The sequence below is a fragment of the Stegostoma tigrinum genome, chromosome 16 (genome assembly GCF_030684315.1).
Source record: "Stegostoma tigrinum isolate sSteTig4 chromosome 16, sSteTig4.hap1, whole genome shotgun sequence".
NCBI classification, from domain to species: domain Eukaryota; kingdom Metazoa; phylum Chordata; class Chondrichthyes; order Orectolobiformes; family Stegostomatidae; genus Stegostoma; species Stegostoma tigrinum.
The window spans coordinates 43,150,124-43,175,258 of record NC_081369.1 but is presented as its reverse complement, the minus strand read 5'-3'; the positions used below and the strand labels follow the sequence as shown (position 1 = coordinate 43,175,258).

At 38.7% G+C, this 25,135-nt stretch overlaps 1 protein-coding gene across 1 annotated transcript in view; it reads left to right on the top strand.

The window, feature by feature from the left end:
- The window catches only part of LOC125459774 (golgin subfamily A member 4), a 709,733-nt gene that overhangs the window by 110,217 nt on the left and 574,381 nt on the right, over positions 1-25,135 (top strand). The window contains exon 5 of the mRNA XM_048546606.2: positions 23,704-23,826. Coding sequence (XP_048402563.2) covers positions 23,704-23,826 — 123 coding nt within the window. The remainder of the gene's footprint in view (positions 1-23,703; positions 23,827-25,135) is intronic.

The following is a 25,135-nucleotide window of genomic DNA, read 5'->3' as shown; positions in this document are numbered from 1 at the left end:
GCCTAGGCAGATGCTGATAGTCTATCAGCTTTTATTGCTTTCAGAATTTTGTTGTAGTTTAATGCAAACGAGAAGCTTGCTATGTCACTTTGGAGACAATCACATTGCTATGGGTCTAGAATCATATTGTTATGATCCCCCCTAATGGTAATAGTTGATATGTCAGATTTCAGAGTGACATCTGGCTTGATTGGCGTAAGTTTTACTTTTGCAGTTTGTTTACTGTGATGGACAGTCATGATTGTATTCACAACCAAGGCACTTTTAACAAAAGCACATCAATGCTTATTATATATAAAAGTAAGAATGATCACAAACTATTTTACTGAAAAACTGTTATCTTATTAAATGATCCACTAAAAATATCAGAATTAATGATTGAAGCCAGTTACCCTTGACAGCAATCTTGGAGATGCTCAAAACCCAGTGAAGGATCACCCTGTCTCCCACTTTCAAGTCCCTTGTTCAGTTGGCACAGCTGTAATCTGTTTCTTTTCACTGTAGTTCTGCACTTACTCACTATTATTTCCTTATTTAATCTCTTATCCTGAAACCCTGAAACTGTTAATGCATCTCTATTTCTTAACATGGGCTCCTCAAACCCTTCTTCACAGCCTTCTATTTCTGGAGCTTTTCTTTTACTGACATTAAGTGAATCAAACTTCGAAATAAAAATTAAATACTGCAGATGTCGGAAATCTGAAACAAAAACTAGTGACTCCAAGCTCGTGTCTGTTTTGGAGACTGCTGTTACAAACCTTTTCTCTCTGAATGACCTGCTTCTTTTTGAAAGAAACCTGCACAATGCCTTCTAAATGAACTAGGTTCTGCCTTTTCTGTGATGCTGGATCCCTGTCTTTAGGTTTTATTTCAGAAGGCTTTTACTTCTACCTTCACTTCTAATGTATTGAATGGTTCACCTCAAATTCTTCTTCAAGGTTCACTAAAAAGCATGTATCAGCAAACTTGCCACTGCTTCTCTCATAGAACAAATCAAAAATGAAACTAAAACCATATCCTTACCTTATTAGCACATACAGTATAAAATACGAATGAAACTTAAAGATGTATGTGGTTTGTCCATTTTAGACACCAAATTTCTAAAATAATAATGACTCTTGCTCACGTGTAGGCTAGAGCAGGTAAGAACAGCAAATTACCTTCCCTAAGGGCCATTGTTGAGCCAGTTGGGTTTTTACACCAATCAGCAATGGTTTTAAAGTTATCACTAGACTGACCTTTAAATTTTATTTTTATTATTTGAATTCAAACTCCGCCCAGTGTCATGGCTATGACTTAACTCCATGTCTCTGCAGCATTAGCCTGGATTTCCAATTTACTAATCTAGCACTTTAATCACTACACCACTACCTTCCTCAGTTGGAACATCATTGTATATCACCTCACAAAAGATTTCAAAAAAAGTCTTGTAACTTCAGTGCTGTGCTGTGGTTAGAGGAGCTGTCAGATTTTGAATTTGCGAAGTGAACTATAGGAAATGAAAGCACACCACTGGCTAGTGGTGACATGTTTGAGGACCCTCCAGCAAATGAAGGCTGTTGGTGGAGGTATTGGTGTTGGAAAGGTAATGATGGTTCCATGATTTGAGTGCAGTGATGACAATACTGAAGATGAGAAAAGCTGCAAGCAAGAATATAATCATGTATGATTGCAAATGTCAAGGAAAGGGTGTTTTTGTTGTGTGGGCTTGGACAAAAGATTTGTCTCAGGAAATTTACTTAATTTCATATGCCACAGCTGCAATACCCAAAAAACTCAAAATATTCATTTTAAGTGGCATCTCCTTCATGATTCTAAATATCTACCTCCTCTGTGGCAACAATGTGCTGTAACCATGGTCAGTGATTTAAAGGGGTTTGGAGCTAGAGAGATGGATTAATGGGTGGCAGGCCTTCCCTTGTCCTGCTGGCAAATTAACAGAGATTGGGAAGATGCCAGATAAGCCCCCTGTACAGAGGGAAGTGGCCTTACTGGGACTGATGATCTGCTAGCCCTCTGATAGTCCAGCAGCCTTAGGAGCAAGCAACATCCCTTAAAGGGTGGAAGTTATCAAACAATTAATTACATACTGCAATAAAAATTAGACACAGCTCTTCAAATCAACTGAGGTGGGATTACCTCATACTTTCTACTGATGGATGGTGATAGCACTGTCTTGTAAAATCCTATTCTTCGTGCACGCTGTAATAACTTGTCAAGGTTTCTTCAGACACACTCATACTAAAGTCCATTACAACTGAGAAAGCATAGTGTTACAAAATGATAAATGTGCAACTTTAAGGGGGATATCTTAAACTGCTGTCAATCAGTACACATTTCAACAGAATATGATCTTTAATACCATGGGTGACATGGTGGCTCAGTGGTTAGCACTGCTGCCTCATACGCCAGGGACCTAGGTACAATTTCACCCTCGGGTGACTGTCTGTGTGAAGTTTGCACATTCTTCCCGTGCCTGCATGGGCTTCCTATGGGTGCTCTGGTTTCCTTCCACAGTCCAAAGATGAGCAGTTTAGGTGTATTGGCCAGGCTAAGTTGCCAGCAGTGTTCAGGGATGTCTAGGCTAGGAGGGTAAGCCATGGGAAATGCAGGGTTACAGGGTTAAGGTAAGGGGATGGGTCTGGGTGGTATGCTGTTCGGAGGGTCGGTATGGACCTGTTGGGTTGAGTGGCCTGTTTTCATATTGTAGGAATTCTATTATTCTAACTTGTTAGGCAATCTGAAGCAGCAAGTGATCATTCATCTAGCCAATGTCAACCTCATGAGGTACAATGGACTGAAGATTCCATCTCTGGGATCCATTACCATCAATTATCACTACACCAGTACCCTGGTCACTCCAGATATTTTATATTATGGACGCTTGAAGCCTAGTGGCCATATCTGTCATGTAACGACTTGTCTTCATTCATAATGGTATTGTCAAGAGAATGACGAGGACCACAGACAAGCAGCATCATCAGACGCTCTGTGTGTACACAAAGATAAGATCACCTTCTCTGCAAAGCAGACCATCTGCCTACAGACAAATGACACTGTTTGCATTTATTCTGAATGTGCACACTTCATTGCACTGCAAAACAAATGTGAATTTTTTTTTATTCATTCATGGGATGTGGGAGGCACTGGCTGGACCACCATTTACTGCCCATCACTAATTGCCCTGAGGCTAAACCAACTTTACAACAATTGGCAATGGATTCAAGGTGATCATCAGATTCTTAATTCGAGATTTTTCTTTTGTTTGTGGTCTCTCCATTGTGATTATTAATTTCAAAGAGCACAAACAAGTATGTAATGCTCTTGAGCACTAACATTTCTGTGCCTTGCACGCAGCAACAACACTTATTCAGCATTAACGTATTTTTAATACAGAAATAAGATCCAAGGTAATTCACAGAGGTAAGAAAAGAGGATGGACAACCAAATGAGGAGATATGAGGAGGAATGACCAAATTCTTTGTCTAAGAGATGGTTTCTAATGAGGGTCTTAAAAGAGGAGGGATAGGGTTTTGAGGTACATACTCAGAGAAAATATACGATCATAGGTGGGGCAAAGGTTGTATCATATGCCCATTAGCCACTACGGAGAGCCATTAAAGTGTTGGGAAATGATGGAAGTTAGAAAGATAGGGAGAAGCATGGAATTCAGGAGAATTAAGAGAGTTAAGATCATAGATCATAGAATCCCTATAGTGTGGAAACAGGCTCTTTGGCCCAACAAGTCCACACTGACCCACCCTCCTATAACATGCCTTTAAACTCAAGGAAGATAATTTAAATTGGACATTGTGAGGAACCACAATGTCTTGCACCTTGACAGGGATGAATGCCGGAATTGCTTTAGGATAACTTTTAGACATAGAGGTTTGGATGAACTGAAGGTTACGGAGGGTGGAACTTGGTGGTGGGCAGGGGAGTTTGGAATGGAAAGTGACATGCAAGAGGGAAAGTTTCTGGTTCAAAAGTGCTGAACCTAGGAAGGAAAATGGCTTACCTTAGCTTCACTGTAACAGTATAGCTATAAGTGGAGCTTGATAGGGTGGGGGAAAGAAATCCTGCAGAGGGAGAAGAAATGGTCTCTATTTTTGTTCCATTTATTCATTAATGGGATGAGGGCATCACTGGCTGGGCAGCATTTATTGCCCATCCCTAATTGCCTAGAGGGCAATTAAGAATCAACCACATTGCTGTGGGTCTGGAGTCACATGTAGGTAAGACCAGGTAAGGATGGCAGTTTCCTTCCCTAAAGGATATGAGTGAACCAGATAACAATCTGACAATCAACAATGGATTCGTGGCCATCACTAGACTCTTAATTCCAGATTTTTTCTTACTGAATTCAAATTCCACCATCTGCCGTGGAAGAATTCGACCCCAGGTCCCCATAACATCATCTGGGTCTCTAGATTAACAGTCCAGTGATTATATGCCTCCACGTTGATGCAGCGATTTTCTTTGGCACCTATAAATTTTTTTTAGATAATGTTTCTATGATCCAAAGTTAACAGCATTCAAAAAGAAATAGAGTGGTGTTTTGGATCCATATTATTGAAGTGCAATTTGTGAATAATGGCTCTACTTTTAAGCAAGTTATGTTCTAAACTTACTAATTTAATAATTTTGTCCATAGAAGGAACGAGAAGTGCCGTCAAAGTAAATGTGGGTGTAGAAAATCACCTCATGAAATTATAGTGATTAAATGAACAAAGGAAAGTATTATTCATACAGATCGCAGGCGTCCACGACACATGTTATAATATCAGTTCTGAATTCACAAGTCAGGTTATTATGAAACAGTGTTAGAAAGTTATCTAAATTTCTCATGAATTTTTTCATCCTTTCGTGGGACTTGGACATTGTTGACAATGTCAGCAATTTTTGCCCATTCCTAATTGACCTTCACAACACTGGTTTAGACAGCAATTAAGAGTCAGCCACATCACTATGGGTCTGGAGATGTTATAGACAATAACAGGTAAGGATGGTAGATTTCCTTCTTAAAAGACATTAGTGAAGCAGATAGGATTATGCAACAATTATTAAATACTTCATGGCCACCATTACTGAGGCTAGCTTGCAAATCCAGATTTGGTTAGTTGAATTCAAATTTGAAACCATTCCATAGTCTGTCGCCCGGGCTTCTGGATTATCAAGCCAATGACAGTGCTACTGTGTTTTGATCTCTACAAATCTGAGATTCTTAGCCTTCTGTGACTGTTCTGTCCCTGTAATTCATTCCAAAGTGAGGAGTACAGAATGGTGACTTCCTACAGCAAAGTTATTGTTTTCTTTCTCAAGCAGACTTAATGCATGTCAGTTAATTCAAACTAATGAACTGTTTATTGCTGTGTGTGCAGAAGAAACAAATACAAATCTCAACTTTGTTATGATGCGCTATAAAGCTTCTTCCTGCTGATATCCCTATAGGAAGTACAATTCACATTCTTCAAAGTTATATTAGTTAAAGGTATTAATTAAAACAGAAGTTCTCAACCAGGCTTCTTTGAGATGAACTCAAGGTGATGCCAAACTTAATCAAATAATGAAAGAATAAATTTGCACCAGTAAAAGAACTGCTTATGCTTGAGAAGGAATGGCTATATTTAGCTGAGTGACATTTGCTTACCTAATTGCATTCTAAAGATAATTCACTTTGTGAAACATTTTGAAATGTAGCAACTACTGAAAATGATCATATACTGTTTACTAGTTATGTCTCAACATGTCAAACAGAACAAAGACAATTTCACAATTGGCCGGTACAAGAAACAGAGGAAGGTACTTGCTAGGACACTGTCAATCATTTGATACTGTTTCCGAGAGCTGCTTTTGCCTCGTGCTGACAGTCAGGTGCCAGATATGCTTTGTTTTGGGGCAAAGAATTTAACATCGCCTGATTAGTAAGAGTACCAGTTTATCAGATTTTACGTCAATGCTCGAATTTGCACAATTGAAGACTTCTTTTTGAAAGAAAGCACTTTAATTGGGCATTGAAGCCATATGACATTGACTTGAATATTGGTTCAGGAATTGAGAATTATTGTTCAGAGCCAACATTCTCTCATTCTCAAGGTCCCAGATCTGTTCATTTTGATGTAAAAACTTTTCAATTTTCTTGCAGAGCTAAGTAGCACAAATTATGAGCAGTTTCTGCTGCAGGTTCTAGGTATCTGTGCTCCTACTTATGCATACATCTTGAATGGAAGATTGCACAGGATCAGCAAAAAGTTTCATTTTAAATAAAACAAAAGTAGTAATAAACATATACAAAAGAAATACTTGATTTTTTTAGAGCTGCGTATGTTCATGGAGTCTTTGTATCACAGGAAGATGGCTTCAGAAGCATTTATTTGAGAACTGCTGATGAAAAAATATATATTCTTCCCTAGTTCAGAAAATTTACATAAACCATATGTAAATTAATTCTGTTTGTGGGAGATGGTGACGGTGAATAAGTAAGACTGTGTTTACATCAAATATGACAACCTTCATTAATTAATCAATTTAGCATGAGGTTCCACTTTCTGGATTTGCCAGTTCTTCCTCCTGACTGACATTTTTGTCTGCATCACTAATGCCAATGAACGTGCACGTGAACATACTCTAAAAATGCAATTAGTTATGGAACACGAAGTGAGAACAGCTCTGAAAAGTGCATGCAAATGCTCTTTTCTAGAAATTGCATGCTCGAACGTGCCACTGAGAAACCGCATGGATTGTTCAGATGTTTGAAGAGTGGAACTTGAAACTTGACAAAAAATTAAAATGCTTTGATATAATTGAGATAGTTTTAGAAAGCAATTAAGAGTAATTGCTGTCACAAATATTTAGTTCTTTGTTCATGTGTTTTAGAAAACTTTAGGTTTTGGAGATTAAAAGTCTTAATTGTAGAAAATCAGATAAATGCAATTAAAGCAAGCTTGGGGTATATTCTGCTGAAATGTTTGGGATCATGTTATCTAACAGATTAATAGTTAGAAAGGTAAGATTGTAAAACAGATAGTAGAAACTGCCAATGCTGGAGAATCTGAGATAACACAGTGTGAAGGTGGATGAACACAGCGGGCCAAGCAACATCAGAGGAGCAGGAAAGCTTGACATTTCGGGTTGGGACCCTTCTTCAGAAATGGGGGAGGGGAAGGGGATTCTGAAATAAATAGGGAGGAGGGGTGGGGCTGGGGAAGGTAGAGATGGAGACAGACCTTCCTGGACCTCTCTGTCTCCATCTATGGCATCCACTTGGAAACCGATACCCATTTTAAACCTACCGACTCCCACAACTACCTGGAATATTCCTCCTCTCACCCACCTTCCTGTAAAAATATTCCCAATTCCTCCGCCTCCGCCGCATCTGCTCCCGAGATGAGGCATTCCACTCCCGAACATCCCAGATGTCCTCTTTTTTCAAAAACCGCAACTTCCCCTCTACAGTAATCAGAAATGCCCCTGACCGTGTCTCCTGCATTTCCCGCAACTCATCCCTCATCCCCGCTATTCGCAATAATAACCAAAACAGAATCCCCCTCGTCCTCACGTACCACCTGACCAACGTCCAAATCCAATGTATCATCGTCCAACATTTCCGCTATCTGCAATCTGACTCTACCATTTTTCCCTCCCCATCTTTATGTGCTTTCCGGAGGGACCACTGTCTCCGTGACTCCCTTGTCTGCTCCACACTTTCCTCCAGCCCCACCACCCCTGGCACTTTTCTTTGCAACCGAAGGAAGTGCTATACCTACTCCTATACTGCCCCCCTCACCACAATCCCAGGCCCGAGGAAGGCTTTTCACATCAAACAGATGTTCACCTGCATATCTGTCAATGTTATATATAGTAACTGCTGTTCCTGTTGTGGCCTCCTCTACACTGGGGAAACCAAACAGAGGCTTGGGGACCACTTTGAAGAACACCTACGCTCTGTTCACAACAAAAACCTCACCTCCCAGTCGCGAAACATTTCAGTCCCGTTTCCACTCCCCCCCACCCCCCCCTGCTCCTTGGACGACATGTCCATCCTGGGCCTCCTGCATTGCCACAATGATGCCACCCAAAAGATGCAGGAACAGCATCTCATATTTTGCTTGGGAACTCTGCAGCCCAAGGGTATCAATGTGGATTTCACAGGCTTCAAAATCTCCCCTCCCTCGACCACATGCCAAAACCAGCCCAGCTAGTCCCCACCTCCCTAACCATTCCTCCCACCTCAAACACCACCCCCACCCTCTACCCACTAACCTCATCCCGCACCCCCCCCCTCCGACCTGTCCGTCCTCCCTGGACTGACCTATCCCCCCCAACTCCCCAACTACATTCACCTTCACTGACTCTAACCCCGCCTCTTTGACCTGTCTGTCTCCTCTCACCCTATCTTCTCCTTTATCCATTTTCTATCTGCCTCTTCTCTCTCCCTATTTATTTCAGAACCCCCTTCCCTCCCCCATTTCTGAAGAAGGGTCCTGCCCCGAAACATCAAGCTTTCCTGCTCCTCTGATACTGCTTGGCCCACTGTGTTCAGTCAGCTTCACACCGTGTTATCTCGTAAAACAACAGATGTGTTTATGTAGCCAAAGAACTGAAAGTGTGATTTCTGCAATCCATGCAGTTAAGGCAATCCAAAGCGATGTTTTTGTTTTGGGAATATTGCTTAATTGATTTAAAGCATTTAGTGAACACAATAAAGTTGTAAAATCTGTTTACTTAGCCAGGTCAAAGAAGAGCTTGTAGGTGAAGGATAATTGACAGTTTTGTTACAGATGTCCAACAGCAAGCTACATTTTTATAGAGATGGGTGGAGTTAGGAAGACGACCTGAACTCAATTTATCAGAACATTGCTGAGAATGTACATTACAGTTCGGGCCTCAGGTGGTTTGAAACTTGCTGAGAAAAGATAACCAAACAAAATGACAGTTAGACTTGCGTTGTAAGCAGAATAAAAAACTAACTCCATTATTAAGTGTGTAGAATGTTGGAGCCCAAATCCAAATTGAAGTTATAAGTGTCAGTAGGTGGACATTTGAAACGAACGGAAGAATCTGTGGTTCTCCCCAAGTAGCTTTGTGTGAAAGAAATTACTCTACTGAATTAATAGGAAGTATTTGAAAAGTAACTAAAAGAAGTGACTGAGATATCCAAAGTCACAAGATAGTAACTGGAAGTTTTACCTCTGAGAGTAGCTAGAGATGAGGAGAATTCTCCAAGGGAATGGGATAGATTTATAGGTGGTCCTTTCAGAAGTAAGCAACTGTAAGATTGATTGTCTTATTAGAGAATCTTTGGGGAAAGTAATAAGGAATCCCAAATGTATTACATTATTGTTTTAAACATATTTTAAAAGTGTTGCAAAATAAAAACAGAAATTGCTGGAGAAACTCAGCAGGTCTGGCGGCATCTGTGGGGAGCAAATGGAAGTAATATTTCCAGTCTAGTAATTCTTCGTCAGAATTCAGAAAGGCAGTAGAGTAGATGTTGTGCATACAGACTTTGTACAGCTATTTCATAAAGAACTACAATACAAACATATTCAGAAAATAGAAATATTTGTGATTGAAAGGATTATGGTTGCTTGATCACATATTCAGCTAAGTAAAAGGTGACAGAAGTGATGGACATTTCTTTTTCATGATTGGATTTAAATAAGTATTGGAGAGCCCCAAAGCATGATGTTATGAGTATTGCATTTTTGTTATGTAGAAACAAGCTAATGTATGAAATTATCATTTCAAAGCAGCAAATTGGCAATGTAGTAAGTAATGAATGGCAGACAGAAAGAGGACAGAGATAATGGGAACTGCAGATGCTGGAGAATCCGAGATAACAAAGTGTGGGGCTGGATGAACACAGCAGGCCAAGCAGCATCTTAGGAGCTCCTAAGATGCTGCTTGGCCTGCTGTGTTCATCCAGCCCCACACTTTGTTATCTATAAAAGAGGACAGAGATTAGTGAAATGGACAGCTGTATAACAGTCATGATTTAATGCTGGTTAAATACAAATTGATGCAGTTAAAAGCAGGAAAAGCTAAAAGTATTTGCAGCTCTCGCAACAACTATAGAGAGAAGAAAAATTATGGCCTGCCTGTGAAAGGTCACAGACCTAAAATGTTTACACTCTCTCTCCGCTGGTGCTTTCAGCCTGGCTAAGTATTTCCAACCTTTTCTGCTTTATCTCTGATTTCCAGCATGTGTAGTATTGTTTTACTTTTGTGAAGTGGTGCACTTTGAGAATCAATAGAATCTAAAGTCATTCCATTTGAAGATGCAAAGAGGGTCATGGGTCTTTATTTTGTGAATCTTTGAAGATGGCAGGAAAAGTTGAGAAGATGGTTTAAAATACACAGCAATACTTGACTTTGCAATTCAAGATTTTGATTACAAAAATAATGCTAAACCTTTAAAAATTGCTAGTTAGACCTCTGCAGGAGTAAAGCATACAATTCTGAACATCATTCTTTAACAAGGATGTCAAGGTCTTGGCATTTATCAGGATGTTGTGAGAGATAAGGGACTTCAATTATGTAGAGAAATTGGAAAATCTGTGGTCCTCCTTCAAGCAGCAAGCATCAAAGAGATGCATAATAGAGGTATTCGAAATATGAACACATATAGAAAGAAATTACTTCTGTGGAAATTGGGTTAGTGTCCACAGGATATAAATTTACTGTAATTGGTAGAAGAGCTAGAAGGGAAATGTGAATCCATTTTATCCTCATTTAAGATCGTTACCTTCTGGAACATTATCACTGAAAACTTGATGGAATCAGATTCCATAGAAATGTCAAAAGGCAATTGGGCACGTTCTTGAAGAGGACTAACTTATAGGGTTATAGGAAAAAAAATGGAGTGTGAGATTAAATTGGGCTTCTCAAAGAACTGTGCAGGCCAAATGGTTTTGTGCACTGTATTCTCTCTTTATGGAAACAGAATAATTGAGCATATGCCTTATTTGAGACTGTCTTTATGAAAATTGAAATTAAAATTTCTGTTAGTAATGGCCATTATTTTAAGTACTAATGAGATTTCTTACGTTTGTCTTTAAAGAGTGTATATTTCTGTCCCATTTAATGGGATTTAGAATATGACAGTCTCGCTTGCTTATTCTACAAACATTCCATGCAAGTAGGTAACAAAAATAGGTGCCTTTAGGCCCAATACCTTTTATTGAAATCATTACCTGTCAGTTAGGACAAGTATCCTGCAGGGATGTAATAATTTTGTCGCTGTTTTCCAGGTGTGTAATGTGTGAATTATGGTATTTTGAGGCCCAGCTGGGCATGTTAACAAGTTTGAATCATTGTTAAAGTAAAAGATATATGGAAATTGTTGAACAAGGAATTTAATTTATAGAGCTTCTTTTCAAATGTGTGTTGCAAACAGTGCATTTTCATGCCATTTAAAAATGTCTAATTGAACAGTGTAGTAGTTAAATGGTTTGTTTTAACCTGCCATAATCAGGAAATCAAGCCTCCACAATAATTCCCACTCGAACATGATAATTAGTACATTCAGTTAAGTGCCCAGCCAAGAGGAAAAAAGTTGTAGCCTTATCTCGCTTGAAGAGAACTCAGGTTAGCAATCCAAAGACCAACATGAACAAGGATGTAGCTATTTAATATAGTATCCTAGAGATATACAGCACAGAAACAGATCCTTTATAAATCTAGTCCCATTTGCCTTCTTTTAGCCCATTTCCCTCTAAACTCCTCCTATTCATATACCCAACTAGGTGCCTTTTTAATGTTCTAATTGTACCTGGCTCTGCCACCTCCTCTGGCAGCTCATTCCGTACATGCACCACCCTCTGCATGAAAAAGTGCCCCTTAGATCCCTTTTAAATCTTTCCTCTCTCACATTAAACCAATGCCCTCTAATTTTTTTACCCTTCTCCCCATCCTAGGAGAAAGACCTTGGCTATTCATACCATCCATGCCCCTCATGATTTTATAAACCTCTATAAGATCACCCCTCAGCCTCCGACAATCCAGGGAAAATAGCCCCAGCCCCTCCCTACAGCTCTAACTCTCCAATCCTGGCAACATCCTTGTAAATCTTTTCTGAACCCTTTCAAGTTTCACAACATTCTTTAGCAGGGAAATCAGAACTACATGTAGTATTCCATTAGCGGCCTAACCAATGTCCTCTACAGCTGCAACATGACCTCTGAATTCCTATACTCAATGCACTTATAAAATGCCTTCTTCACTATCCTAGATACCTGCAACTCCCCTTTCAAGGAACTACGAACCTATATTCCAAGGTCTCTTTGTTCAGCAACACTCCCCAGGACCTTTCCATACTTCTGAGAATCCTGGTCTAAACGCAATTGTAAGTCAGCATGAAGGACAAACCTTCCAGCTTTATGTACGAATTATCTATGCAAGAGTCTGGGTATTTATCCAACTGTGAAAAATGGTTGCTCTTTGTTTAAAACCCCACAACGGCATACTGGCCCATCAGGCTTTAAAATTGGCATGACTGATGCTGCTCATTCCGTGAATTGGACTTGTTTATTGATTTCTTTAATTTCCAGTCTTCTGAATTCTGCTTCTACATTTCCCACTAGGCAAATTGACAACAATTACAACTTCTTACCGAGGAGGGTCCTGAAGAAAATTGTACATGTTTGACTGAGACTTGGCTTTGTTTTGGGGCTTTGCTCTGGGCCAACATAGAGTTACTCTTATCAGGATATTTTCTGAGTCAGGCTATGCAGTTGCCTGCCCTCAGGTGATGCTCCCCAAGCTCAGGCAGGCTGGTGACTGTACCCACTTCTATCAGAATACTTCTAACGCACATGCTCCACTTGCCACATTTTCTAATGATGAAGCCAGTTGTAGCATATGTTTGAAGACCAGTTGAGGTTCAGCCAGTAGATGCTTTTGCATAGCCATATCATTAATCCTGTGTACTAAATGGCCTCTAAGCATCCTATTAAGGGTTAAACCAAATTCAAAGCTTCTGCTAAGATCTTGACTTTTCTCATCATTTCAGTTTTTAACATTTTCTATGCTTCCTTTAAGGCCTTTCAATACTATAATTTAATAATCATTCAAGAAAAGCTAGTCAGCTTAACTACTTTTGTTGTTATTGATGTGCAAATGGCTGCTATAATGTATGTAACAGGAGCTTTGAGACTGACTCATCCGTTTTTCTATTACGCTGCCTCTGCAGCAGTGTTTTGAGTCTGTTATGTATCCTGGCTGAGATTTGGTGTGTACTCCATGGGGAATTTCGGTTTGATATGATCTTTGTAGGAGGAGAATTCTGCCATCTATTCTTCTTTCTTTGAATGGATCCAAAGGCCTAATTGATTTATCGTGTTGGAAGATTAACCACTATTGAATCTGAAGAAGAAGAGGCACTTCTCTTAACAAATGCAATTTATTGAGTGATAGCCATTAGCTACAAGTTATATTCGTCATTAGCCATTGTAACAAAGGCTATAAGGAGACCTATGGATAAAGGAGCGTACTGTGAGATCTTAAGATGTTCGGCCAAGCTTATATGACATCCTCAGGTTGGGTGGAGCCTAATGCAGTCTTCAATATTAACCCTTTCAGAACCATTACCTTATGCAACGGATACTGCAAGGTACTCCTTCACACTGCTCAAATTACAATCCTATTGTGCTTTGTATGGATTCACTTTGTTTACTTTAATTCTTCCCTGTGCGAAAGCATAAGATCATGCCCGTAGTGTTTTCCTCTGTGGAAAGTTTCACTTTGGTATTGTCAAGGAAGTTTAAGCTAGAAAATGAGCATTATGCAAAGGATCTCCAATGTTTGCTGCCCATTTCACCATTGGTTTAAGACAAATTGTCTGTTCATTACATATATTCTTTTGGACTATCATCGTCCCTATTATCATATAGCTATTACTGAGGAAGACTCAACCAAATAGAAAACCTTAATACATTTGCAGAATGAACATGTTAAAGGCAAATTAATGTCAATGTACGTAAGTATGAGGTAGTATATTTTATATTAGGAACACGAAGCCTATCTACTCCTTAGAAAATAAGAAACTACATGACGTGAAGGAGCAAAGGGTTATAGAGGTACAGATTCACAAATCATTAAAAGTAACAATATGTGCTAACAATGCAATATAAATTCAAACCATAACCGGGGGTTTATTTCTTATAAATATAATTCAAAGACAAAACAAAGTGGTTTAAGGATGTGCCCAGCAGCAACAAACCAGCCAGCTCAACCCCAGTAAGGGTACTTATTTGTATTTTAAAAATAATACTTTGAGACAAAATTAACAGTCTATTGGTAAAAGTGTAGCATTCTTTTACGGAATAAGCTAGTTAAGAACTTGACAAAGAGAAGAATATTATGTTGATAGGGCAAGATGAAGGAGGGAGCACATTCTTAATTTATTCATGCAATGAAGGCATCGCTGGCTGGGCAGCAGATATTACCCATCCCTAATTGCCCAGAGGACAGTTAAGAATCAACTACGTTGCTGTGAATCTGGAGTCATATGTAGGCCAGACCAAGTAATGATGGCAGTTTTCTTCCTTAAAGGGCATTATGAAATTCTTCATGGAAAGGAAGGAAAATTGAATGGAACACTATTCCAAGCATATCCTAAATATTGCTTTTGGATCAGGATGTAGACAATCACCTGCAGCTTCTTTCTGCGATGAACGGTAGAGAAGAAATGGATAAATGATGAGCAAATGTAAACAGCACAGGGAGCAGGAGGCAAGAACAGTGCATAGATTTTAAAATATTGGGGAAAGATTCTAAAATATTGATTTGACTGTTCTCTCATTCAAGCAAAACTTGGATTATTCATCTGTCATGCCTGAATTGGGTGATGATTTTGGTGAAACTTAAGTGCATGTAGTTTAAAGAGATCCTTAGACAGTCATTCGATAGGAGTCGCATATAGTCCACCTTTGAAACCTGTCTATTACCTCCTTATATTGTATTTCTTCATTATTCTGTTTCACCTATTTATTGAGGAGTGTGATCAAATAAACAGAATATGTCTCTAGGTTCAGTAAATTCATAGGGATATGTGTTACTGTTATCAATATGGTATATAGCTAAATATGTAATAAGAAAATATCGTATTCAATATTCACAAGGGTTCAAATCAAAATAGCATTGTATTTTGGCTTGCTGTTTTTCCTACCAAATGCATCACTTCAAATTTTTCATCATTTAGCTCAGTTAGCTGGACAATTATTTTGCAATGCAGAATAATGCCAACATTGTGGGTTCAATTCCTGTACCGACTGAAGTTGTCATGAAGGACTCTCTTTCTCAACCCTTCATGGTGTACATAGTGGGAGTGAAATGAAAAAGAAATGCTTCTGAGGGCTTATTCGTGGCACAGGAGACACTTCATTACAAATACAAGCTCATGTGCATAGATATATTTCTGTTGTACATCATCACAGCTACAAAAATCAAGCTGCACAGGTTAATTGTTCTCAGTTTAGTTCTACCTCAGAACCCTATCTAAGAGTGCCACTGTTTTCCTCACGCCCAGCATGGCATAACACCCTGTCAGTGTTCAATATGGGAGTGTCACATGGTTGAAAACATTGTACATATTGAATAGTTGGAACCGTTTACTGGTATTCAACAACAAGTAAGGCAAAAAAGAAAAAAAAATTCTCTCCTGGGAACAAGTGGAGGCTACTTACCTTTCAAACAGCAATGGATTTACAACCTATGAATGATTACTACATCTAGCTCACATCTGTCGGAACCAAGGTGCCAATTATGCCCTGTCTGGCTTGTGCCCAATGCTGCTGCATTATATCATCCTGAAGGTGATGTTTCTCCTCAATGTTCCCACCTTTCTCCTCAGAAGACTGCTGCCACTATCCCAGCCCTTCGGAGTCTGTCACAGCCCCTTGTTGCCTGCTCCAGTTGTGTAGAGCACAGTATGCGAGGATTATTTAACACATTCTATCTGGACAGTACTGCAAGACCATCCAGATCTATCCAATAATTGGAACTTGATGTTCAGAAGTCTTATTGTCTCCTCCATGATTGAAGAATAGGCTGCATTGTACCTAAGCAGGGTGTCCAAGGGTGACATATTTGAGACATTAGCCATGGTTGCAGAGAATAGATCTTACTTCCCAATAATCATCCTTATAAGGCCCTTGAAATGAAGCAAGAACATGCAAGTTCTCAAGGATACAGGCATCATAGCAGCTCCCAAGGATACAGGCTCAGACTTCTAAGGTGTGGTACTGCTGATCACAGATGACTTGTACATTGACAATATAGTACCTTTTTCTGTTGATGAAGTCTACTTAATTGTGCTCTGGTGCTCTCAATATGATCAGTACAGTTTAGAGTGCTCTACTTCTGGAGAAAGCTAGCTATGTTAATAAAACTTACTACCCAGCTACTGCACTAATCTAATCACAGGGAAATACGATGAAGGGATATGATCTGGTACACATTGCAATTGTAACATGCTTGGTACATTTGTGAGCCGATGGTCATGAAACCCCACACAGATTCTTAGTGGATCATTGGAAGCAGCCAGTTGCATAAAAATGTAACGCATCTGTCACCTTGAAAGACACTAGGATTGAAAGGTCACAGGTTGGCAGCAGTTGGCTTAGTTTTGTGGTGTGAACACAATGGAGCTCAAGCAAAGGGGGCACTGAGGAAAAAATTAGAGTGAGATATTGTTTTAATTGGGGCATAAGGTGCAAATTTAGTGGTTAAGATATGATTGAGCAGATTAGTAACTGTTGAAAACCCATGGTGGATGGAGGACCAAAGCTAGATAGATGAAGCTTTAAAATCTATTTCATACGTAAATGGGAGAGAGACTTTTCTCCCGAGGTCGACAACAAAGAAAATAAACTTGAGAAGGGAAAGGGGCATGTGAGTGGAGTGGCACAAGAATGTAAGAAGAGATGGTATTATTTATAATTATCATGCTAGAAATAATGAGGCCAGGTGAGAAACCAAAGCTAGGGTGATGATGAATATTGGTAAAGTAATTTATATTGAGGGAAAGATTAAGGAAGGACGGTGAAATTGGAAGAGCGAAGGCAAGATACATTGAGATGGAGGTTGAAACAACTGAGGATAAAATGTGTTTTGAGGGAGAAGAACAGTGATGATGCCTTATTGATATAGCTGTAAAGATACTTGTGAGAGTGATAGAATAGCGGAATTTTAAATGGGTGGTGAGAGGGTTGGAACAAGATGGGATGCTGAATGGAGAAGTGTCAGAGGTACTGGAGGCATTCTAAAGTGATTTGGTGACATGAGTCTTGCCGTCACCACATAGTTTGGCAAGATGAGTCATGGTTTGGTGTAGCCAGAATGGGGAAACTTCAAGTTAAATATTTTGAGAAAACCTGTGTATATTTTGTAAATTTGTGTTGCTCGAGACTAAAGGAATAATGATGAAGAAAATCATGTTTGGTTCCGTTTTGTTGAGAAGTGATTCTGTTGTGTTCAACTTCAGCTGTGTCACCTTTTCAGAAAATGTGAATGAAAATTTTGTAATAATTAGAGTTAGTCAGTGTTAAATTAACAATTGCACAGGCAACAAACCCCAGTACTATGAGCTAATTATTGTATCCATTGTTAATCCGAAGTTGTAAATTCATTGGAAAGTTGTTCATTAATTTGTCAATGGCTGTCTGGTATTTGTTTACTACACTAGTAATATTTGAGAAATATTGCTAGTAGTTGATAATCAACCTTGAAGAGACATTTCCATCAGGATTTAAAATTCCATAATGTATTTACATTTTTTATGTCTGATATAATGGCTAGAAAAAGAACTATGAACAAATATTAGAAGATAATAAAATGAGAGGCTGGATGAACACAGCAGGCCAAGCTGCATCTCAGGAGCACAAAAGCTGACGTTTCGGGCCTAGACCCTTCATCAGAGAGGGGGATGGGGAGAGGGAACTGGAATAAATAGGGAGAGAGGGGGAGGCGGACCGAAGATGGAGAGTAAAGAAGATAGGTGGAGAGAGTATAGGTGGGGAGGTAGGGAGGGGATAGGTCAGTCCAGGGAAGACGGACAGGTCAAGGAGGTGGGATGAGGTTAGTAGGTAGCTGGGGGTGCGGCTTGGTGTGGGAGGAAGGGATGGGTGAGAGGAAGAACCGGTTAGGGAGGCAGAGACAGGTTGGACTGGTTTTGGGATGCAGTGGGTGGGGGGGGGAAGAGCTGGGCTGGTTGTGTGGTGCAGTGGGGGGAGGGGACGAATTGGGCTGGTTTAGGGATGCAGTAGGGGAAGGGGAGATTTTGAAACTGGTGAAGTCCACATTGATACCATATGGCTGCAGGGTTCCCAGGCGGAATATGAGTTGCTGTTCCTGCAACCTTCGGGTGGCATCATTGTGACAGTGCAGGAGGCCCATGATGGACATGTCATCTAGAGAATGGGAGGGGGAGTGGAAATGGTTTGCGACTGGGAGGTGCAGTTGTTTGTTGCGAACTGAGCGGAGGTGTTCTGCAAAGCGGTCCCCAAGCCTCCGCTTGGTTTCCCCAATGTAGAGGAAGCCGCACCGGGTACAATGGATGCAGTATACCACATTGGCAGATGTGCAGGTGAACCTCTGCTTAATGTGGAAAGTCATCTTGGGGCGTGGGATAGGGGTGAGGGAGGAGGTGTGGGGACAAGTGTAGCATTTCCTGCGGTTGCAGGGGAAGGTGCCGGGTGTGGTGGGGTTGGAGGGCAGTGTGGAGCAAACAAGGGAGTCACGGAGAGAGTGGTCTCTCCGGAAAGCAGACAGGGGAGGGGATGGAAAAATGTCTTGGGTGGTGGGGTCGGATTGTAAATGGCGGAAGTGTCGGAGGATGATGCGTTGTATTCGGAGGTTGGTAGGGTGGTGTGTGAGAACGAGGGGGATCCTCTTAGGGCGGTTGTGGCGGGGGCGAGGTGTGAGGGATGTGTTGCGGGAAATACGGGAGACGCGGTCAAGGGATGAACAAATATTTTTAGGTAAAACAGTGTTTGTAACATGGTAAGGGAGAACTCTGCAGCATGGAATGACATAAGGGGTAATCATGTTATGCACATGATACCAGTGAATTTCTTTGTGTCTAAAACACTCTAATATGAGCCATACACAAAGATAATTTATGTTTTCTGTATGGTTTCATTGTAAATATATTTGTCAATAACATTGAATTTTGAAGATCAAATACTGTGCACATTTTATTAAATGGGATGATCAGTGACTTTTCCTTTAATATTTACTTTGAAGGAAGTAAATACCAATAATATCAGAGGATAACTAAGCAAAGGAAGTCTTCTCTCATTTTATAATTATTAAAAGAGAAATCCCTCCTATTTTTGCCAGTATGCTTATATGGTTAACATTTTTTATTTATAGTTTTTCGTAAAATGCTGTTGTCCAGCTGTGCTCTGACCTCTTTAATAATAAATGATGGATATGAGAATTACAGAGAGAACTGAAAAAAATCCAATTTTGTCTTGACTGTATTAAATGGAAACTGAAATATGTTATTTAATGCATGGTATGAATGGTTGCTATTATCTGTTATTAACAAATCAACCTCTTCTTTCTATAATATGAATCCTTATCGCACCAGGAACAGCATACACGCTTTTCTGTATTGATTTATTGCTGCTTGCCATATGACAGTAGAAAGTAATGAGTTGACTATGTTTTTGATAGGATTGTGCAATAAGTTCAGCAAGTTTTATCTCCGTCACTTGATTAGATTTTGCTAGGGTTACTTAGTTTGCAGAAAACGCTAACTCAGCTGTTACAATTGAACTGTTATGAAATAGATAATGGAATTTGAAGCATCTTGCTGTTTGGAACTGGAGGTGTTTTTATAGATCAGAATATTGTGCACACATAGGCAGGAATACAGTCACTAGATATGAGAGCTTATAATAACAAATTCTGAGTGTAAAATCCATAAATTAAACTGCAATTTTTTTTACAATTATTATCTTAAATTGCTTCCCTAATTTTTTCTAAATGCTTAAAAGGTGCTCCTGCAATATTTAATAACCTTCCTACAAGGAACCAAATGAAATATGTTTTGGTGAATTGTTAATTTTATAAAAGATATTTTAAATATCTGGTTTGAATTGCCATCAGTGATACTTGATGCCTGAAAGCCTGACGCATTCAAAAATGTTGAATTGCAGAGATTGTCTTATTTACATTTGTTTCATACATCAGTTTGCACATTACTTCACTAATTTGATTGCTAATTTCAAATAAAGTTGTTTCATTGTATCAGGAGTTCCAGATCTTTCAATTATGAATCTTCACATTAAGGTAATAGATTTGATTCTAGCTGACCATTTTGGGTGAAAGTATACATTCATACCAATTAATTTATTGGAATTTATGTTATGTATAAAATAATGTAGAGTCTGTTTGATTCTAAAACCTATAGTAGAAGGTTCATGCTTATCAGAGAAATAACATAATTAACAGAATTATTTTAAAAAACTGCTGTTTATGTAGAGCCATTATTGTAGGATATTTTCTCAGAGAATAATGAAAGAAAATTTTACACTGAGCCACATAAGGTTAGGTGACCATAAGCTGGAAGTATGTTTTGAGGAGTTTCTTATAGAAAGAAATTGAGGTAGAGAGGCAGCATGGTGTGGGAAAAGTATCGAGAAGTTAGAGCTGAAACAATTAAAAGTGTGTCAACCATGGGGTTTGGAGTCATTGTAGTCATGTAAACAATTAGGAGTGTAAATGAACTTCAAGACATCAGCAAGAACACATCTCTATGTGGTGTGTGTTATGAGGACTAACAGACATAAAACCACAAAGCACATCATTGTGGCAGAACACTGGCACTGAAAGCTAATTGTGACTGCTGGTTAGTGACAGTCAGTTAAAGGGTGAAAATATGACAGCAGTATAAAACTTAGAGAAAAGTCACTTTCTTAACAGTCATCCATCAATCTGTCTGACCTCAGAGCACAAGGCACGAGCACAGCAAAAACTAAGGTGTTAGAATCATACCTAAAGACTTCAAACCCGTACTGAAGCACAGTGAGTTTTCCATCTCTCTTTTTAAAAAAAGCAGCAGTTTACAAGCGGCTCAGCTTCAAAAAAAAAGTTTAAAAGTATTGACACATAATTAAAGAAAAATCTTCTAGAAGAAAATAAAGATAGAAACACGGATAAAATCTTTTCTATACTTAAAAACCTTTAACAATGTCCAGATGTTGGGCCATTTCTTCCATTTTTTTTGTCTGAAATAGCTTGGAAATTTCAAAGTACATGATACCATCGCTGAATCCTTTCTGCATGAATGCCACGGACAGGTACAAGTCTCCCACTTTTAAAGGGGCAATGACATTTAATGATGGAGGAAAGAAAAGAGAAGCCAATAATAGCAAAAGTCAGAACAGCATCATACCGCAGTACAAACCTTTATGCAGACATTTTAGAGAGCATAACGCTACACATAAGATGCCTTGCAAATTTCTCATCACATATTAGCAATCCACTGATATTCTGTCAAAATATAAGTTCTTTAAAGAAAAAAATAATCTTTCTATTGTCAGATATCTATCAACGAATGACAAGTGGTCAAACTTCTCAGATTTGACATTGAAAAGTTAAGAAGAATAAAATACTCAAGCATTTCTGGCAATGACAATAAAGATCCTGAAAATATTTTAAACATTTTAGAAGATCAACTTAAGCTCAGAGTCAATTTCAGAATACGGAGGTTATAATTCATATCCTTCCAGGTAACAACCACAAATATAAGTGAATGATATGCACCCACCTGTGATGACCAGTAGCATACTACAGAGCAAAGCCACACTGTCGAGACATGGTAACTGCATAAAAAAGTGTGAATATGTCATTCAGCCACCAAGTTGTTACTTGAATGTATAGCCACTGTATATCTGTATGAATTCTTGTTCCTGTTTATTGGAAAAGAGTTCTATTTCCTAAAAGATAAAAGGATGTAAGATGTTGCATTATGTGTATTATGAATTATAGATGTTGATGCCATAAGCATGATTCATTTTATTTCCCTTGATGCTGTTTTTATACATTTAATTGTGACTAAATTCCACGATTCTTGATTGTTGACACTGTTAAACGTATAATATTAACATTTATTTACAGTTTGTTAAATTGTTTTTGAATCAAAATTTCAACTTAAACATCAGTTAAATTTAGCCAAGTGACAAATCCTTGTCCTGTGAATTCTTTCAGTGATTGTCCTACAGTTCATTCTAAATGATAACAAAAGATATGACGAAAGCATTCTTTTTAAAATGAGTGTGATTGGATTATGAAACTGCTGTTGCTTGGAGGCAAAAAGATGGGGATTAAACGACAAAAGAGCTGATAAAATGAATATGCAAAGTTTTCCTGATTTGATTTACGATGTTCCATTGCAGTACGTTGGAAATCAAAAGTCATAACAGCTAGTCAATCTCCCATAGTCAATCTCTCTCCCTATTTATTCCAGAGCCCTCACCCCATCCCCCTCTCTGATGAAGGGTCTAGGCCCAAAACGTCAGCTTTTGTGCTCCTGAGATGCTGCTTGGCCTGCTGTGTTCATCCAGCCTCACATTTTATTATCTTGCAATCTCCCATAATGTTGCTTATGGTTAGTTGAAGTTTGGAGAAGAGTTGTAATGTTTCACTTCTAGTGTGTGCCGAATTTCACATTTTTAAGATTCTTGCTGAGGTTCTGTGGGGAACTGTTCTATATAAACACCGACTAAGATCAATTGAAACTTTATTGCTGGTGTTACAATGTCCTTTGGCCACTGCTTGTGAATTCAAGGCTCCACCTCTTGGAGTAAGATCAGGTTAATGAGGACAAGAATTGTGTTTTTTTAAAAATGTGTGTGTGAAGTTTTGGTCTTTCAAAGTGTAACACATGAAAAATGTGTTTTTCGAAATAGTGTGAATGTAAAGGCTCGAAATTAAATTTTTTTTCCCACTCTTTTTGTTTGACCTTAAGCACCCCCATGCCCAAAAACCAGCCTGATGTGGGAGGAGCTGGATGGGTTCACTTTTGTTAGGCCTGTCACTCCTCCACAAAATTGATAAAAAAAGCCTAACTTTTTATAGGAGTATTTAAGTGTAATCGACAATAATTGAACCAGTATCATAGTCTTACTTGTAAATACATTGTTTCAAAAATTGATTTTCAGGCTTCCCCCTTTTGTTGTTTATTTATTATGCCATTTTCTTTCTTTGCAGAGTGAGTATCACTTTGGTGTTTTACACTCAATGCAGTAAACTAAATTAAGATAGCGTTTTCTTTAAACTTGAGTCCTGCCTGCTCATATTAGATGGACTGGTATTTTCATACCCCTGCAGCAAGAACTAACAATTCCCTCCATAAGTCAAATTATCACATTCAGTCATTATAAGTTTTCTAATTTGGCTGCATAATAGATTAAAAATGTATATTTAGGCATTAGGGCGTCAGCATAGTTTACCATAAGAGGCCTATGCAGCGTGGAATTTGGCACACTGCCTCCCTCTCATTTCCAAGACAGAACTTTCATAGGAACAACAGTACTTTTGCTTCTCCCAGACAAGAATTTTAAATAATTTTGTTACTAACAGCAAGGTCAAATGCTTTAAAAAGTCCCAAGTTGTAAACATTATTGTCACAGATTAACAAAGATCAGATTTTACTTGTGTCTAATATGTTCAAAATCTATTTTTTTTGGCAAGGATTTGAAAATTAAACTTGGGTCTTCTGAAGATGCCATGTTAAACTTACAAGAAGAGAACACAAACTTGAAGACAAAGATTTGCAATCTGAAGGCTAAACCCGAAAACTCCAGGGCTGACGAGGTGCTTTATTTCAAATAATTTTTCAGTAACTATTCATTTAATTCATAACCAGTACTTCTGTGTTATGAAATCATATTTATTATGGTTGAAGGAGTCTATACAAAAATTGGTGCTTTTTATTGGTACCAGTTGCTTGCAGTATAGGACAAAATCTCCACTTACTGTGAAATTTCCTGAAGAAAGTAAGCCAAGTGTATCAATTTAAAATGTACTGTTAGTGAGCCTGCAGGAGGGGTTTGACCACATTTCTTCGAATCTTCTTGTTCCCCTGTTCATTATTGTAAGGATATCACATCCTACAATTTTTCCAAATTTCCACTCGATTAATAAAGTTCAGATACAGGGAATGTTCGGTTACTATGCTTTTGAAATTGAAATTTCAAATTTGAAATTACTGCAAAATTAGATGGGGTAAATATTATGCTTTGTAAACAAAGACATTAATCTGTGATATTTATCATTAATCAAATACTGTTATCCCAGGTTTCAGTTCTGATTTGTGTAGAATTAAGTGAAATGTACCAATTCTCTCCATCACATGAAATCAAATCACATTTCTTTCAAAACTGCTTTTAGAAAGTGTATCTGGAGACAGTAGCAGCTAATTAAAAGGAAATCCCAGAGTCTTCTGTTGATATTTGAATAGCAAAATAGAAAAAAAAGAGTGGGCCATTAAGGGATCTAAAAGAATTCTGTATACAGGCTATGACATAGCTGAGATAATAGCTTGCTTTGCGTCAGTCTGTTTCTAGAAAGTAGATTTTGTTCAAACCATAGTGGAAGAGTAGGTAGTTGAGATATTTGATGGGCTTAAAATTGAGAAAGAAAAAGTGTTAAATAGGCTGGCTATACTTAAAATTGATAAGCCACCTGAAGGCCCAGGCTACTATTCTAGAGACATGGCCAATGGCGAAATTAGAATTCAATGAATGAATCTAGAAATAAAGGCTAGTCTAGTGGTGACCATGAAACATTTGTCAACTCTTGGGGAAAAAAATTGTATCTGTTTAATTGATGTCCTTCGGGGAAGGAAGCCAGGTATCCTTATCTAGTCGGGCTTAAATTTGACTCCAGACCCAGAGCAACTGTTACAAAATCTAAAGAAAGAAAGTCAACTGATTGAGTCTCCTCACAAAATTGGGAGAGCTGCCTAAAAGAATTGTCAACAGCCTGATATGTAAACCTTGAAAAGAAGTGTAGTGGATGGGCATGTTGTAGATGAAGTTTAATGCAGATTTGTATTGTGCAGTGATTCCTTTGGCAAGAAGAATGAATAGAAGAAATGTAAAACAAAGGGCTTAATTTTATG